At 60.8% G+C, this 2804-nt stretch overlaps 1 protein-coding gene across 1 annotated transcript; it reads left to right on the top strand.

The window, feature by feature from the left end:
• Nucleotides 1–566: 566 nt before the first annotated feature.
• LOC135887335 (protein S100-A16-like) lies at nucleotides 567–2804 on the top strand. Its single transcript, XM_065415098.1, has 3 exons — nucleotides 567–609; nucleotides 1304–1473; nucleotides 2673–2804. Exons 1-3 carry the CDS (start codon nucleotides 567–569, stop codon nucleotides 2802–2804), a joined length of 345 nt encoding a protein of 114 aa, XP_065271170.1.

The raw sequence follows: 2804 nt of genomic DNA on the forward strand, positions 1-2804 counted from the left end.
CCCAGGCCGGAGTCATCAGCCACGGCCCAGTCCCCGGGGTTTGATTGCAGCGGAGACATCCTCATAATCTCTGCGTGACCACGGCTGGTTTCTTGGCATCAGAGCTGGCCTGGAGAATGCAACCCTGCTTCACACGCCGCCAGAGATGGGCCGGGGGCCCAGAGTTGGGATCTCCCCGGACACAAACCTTCCAGCCTTTCCATGGATCGCGGGGCACAGGGCAGTTCTTTGGACGCAGGCTGGGGACAGGGCTAGAAGGGCGGCTTTGATGCACCTTGTCTAGCCATCCCATGCACCTGTGTTGGACGCAAACGGGATTTGAAGGGGGCTCCAGCCCTTGGGCGGTCGTAGCTTGCCGGGGAAGAGGATGTCCATCTGCTACCGTCTAACCAGTGACCGATCCCCTCCCATTGAAATTCAGCCCTGCTGTGCTTCTCTTTCCTGTCCCGTCCCATCCCCGCCCTGAGTCCGTAGCAGTAAAGAGCTCTTTGCTGAGCAGTGGTCATGGCGCTCACGCCCGATTCTGGTCTCTCTAGCAAACCAGGAGCACTTTCCCCGGCGGGCCCATGGGGCAGAGTTTGCAGCCGGAGCCGCCGGGGGAGAGGAGCGGTAAGAGACGCGGCATTAACGAACCTGGCCATTCTGGGCCCTGGTTCTGCACGGAGCCTTCACTACATCAGCCAATAACAATGGCCCAAGTCCTAGGGTCTTTCTTCAATGTAATGCATCATTTTCTCTGCACACTCCCCCTATACCCCGAATCCATCAGACTCACCCAGAACCCATCAACTGCCGGCACCCTCACCTACCACTTGCTATTATATTTGTATTAGAGAAATAGCTAAGTGACCCAACTGAGATCAGGGCCCCATTGTGCCGGGCGCTGCACAGACACACAGGGAGAGACAGTCCCTGCCCCAAGGAGTTACCACCTAACTCGACAAGGAGAGGTCTGTTTTCCCCATTTTACAGCTGGGTTACTGAGGCCTAAGGAGATGAAGGTTCAGATGTGGAGCTGGGTGGGAAAATGTCAAGACAATCTGAGTTCACAGGTAGATGTTAGAGCACTTAGAGTCGCTGTCCTTTAATCACAAAGTGACGCTCAACCATCACCATAGCAGAGCTGGGCCCCATCTATCTCTCTAGCCCCCCACACCTCCATCCATCCCTCCATCCCCCAGTCTGCAGCAGGTCTGGTGGCCCCAGCAGCAGGTATTCCCCAGCCTTCCCAGCACATGGGCTCCTAGCTGAGGTCTCTGGGGCTGGTGGGCCCATACCAACGGCATCTGCCTTTGCTTTGGAGGTGGAAGGAAGCCGGCCGAGATGGCCGGGGAGGGGTCTGAGCTGGAACAGGGCCTCTGTGTGATTGTGGACAGCTTCTACAGATACGCCGAGGGCCCGCCTGGAGCGAAGGCGCTGGACCAGGCGGCTTTCCAGAACCTGCTCAGCAATGAACTGAGCCATCAGCTCACGGTGAGACCCGGCTACTGGCACCCCAAGGCAACCAGAACCATCAACCACTGACTGCTAGCAAAGGGGATCTGCTGATACCCCTCAGCCCTGCCCTCCAGCCTCCTGCTATCCCAGCCCTGGGGCTCCCCCCAACTCTGCCGGTGCCCCTCAATCCCGACCTGCAGCCTCCTGCTATCCCAGCCCTCGACTCCCCCCACCCCGAGCTCTATTGGTTCCCCTCAATCCCGACCTGCAGCCCCCTGCTAACCCAGCCCTGGCTCCCCCACCCCCGGAACTCCCCCGGAGCCCATCAATCCCAACCCACAGCCCCCTGCTAACCCAGGACTTGGCTCCCCTCCCCACAGCTCTGCCAATGCCACTAAATCCTGACCCACTGACCCCTGCTACACCAGCTCTGGCTCCCCACAACCCTCACAGCTCTGCCAATGGGCTTTGAGTTTGTATCTCACCTCTCCTTTATACACACATCTGTGTGCCTGGGGAGCCCTGCTAGGCCGATCCCCGCCAGCAGGGGGTGGTATTGCATTCCCCTCCCCCTCCCCAGCAAGGCTGGTGCAACCATTTAGCCAGGCCGGGAAGCGAGCCAGGCTGCGGTCGCCTAGGGCGCTAGGATTTGGGGGGCGCCATTTTCTTCGGCAGCGACCGCGGTGGCCGGATCTTTGGCCACCCTGATCGCCGCCAGCATTTAGGCGGAGGGAGCTGGGGCAGGGAAGCACGGGGAGGGCCGCCTACAGCAAGGGGCGGGGGGGGGGCAGCACGCAGGGGAACTCCCCGCCCCAGCTCACCCCTGCCCTGCCTCCTCCCCAAGCACGCCATCGCTGCTTCACTTCTCCCGCCTCCCAGGCTTGTGGCACCAATCAACTTAGGCACCGCAAGCCTGGGAGGCGGGAGAAGCGAAGCAGAGATGGTGTGCTCGGGGAGGAGGCGGGGCAGGGGTGAGCTGGGGTGGGGGGTTGCCTCAGGGCGGAGGGTGGGGAGCTGCCGCAGGGGAAGCGCCTCAAGGTGGAGGGGGGGAGCTACCATGGGGGGAGCACCTCAGGGTGGGGGCCTGGGGGTGGGGAGGGCACAAGTTGGAAGTTTCGCCTAGGACGTGAAACATCCTTGCACCGGCCCTACCCCCCAGCCGTAGAGCCTGCTACTGATCCACGTGCCAGATGCTTCCCCGAGCGCTGACTCCCTGTTTCTTTGGTGTGTTTTAGAACACAGAGGTCAAGGCGGCCGTGACGCGCACGTTTGAGAAGTTAGATGCCAACAAAGACCAGAAAATCTCCTTCGACGAGTACTGGCAACTCATCACCTGGATTTGCCAAGTGATCCGACGCCGCGATTAG

The sequence above is a fragment of the Emys orbicularis genome, chromosome 13 (assembly GCF_028017835.1).
Source record: "Emys orbicularis isolate rEmyOrb1 chromosome 13, rEmyOrb1.hap1, whole genome shotgun sequence".
Taxonomy (NCBI): domain Eukaryota; kingdom Metazoa; phylum Chordata; order Testudines; family Emydidae; genus Emys; species Emys orbicularis.

Excerpts from the sequence above, each read along its gene's own strand:
- LOC135887335 (XM_065415098.1), top strand. The coding sequence starts at position 567 with ATGGGGCAGAGTTTGCAGCCGGAGCCGCCGGGGGAGAGGAGCG. Across the intron at positions 610-1,303 it reads GCCGCCGGGGGAGAGGAGCG|GTGGAAGGAAGCCGGCCGAG; the intron begins GTAAGAGACGCG and ends TTTGCTTTGGAG. Across the intron at positions 1,474-2,672 it reads AACTGAGCCATCAGCTCACG|AACACAGAGGTCAAGGCGGC; the intron begins GTGAGACCCGGC and ends GGTGTGTTTTAG.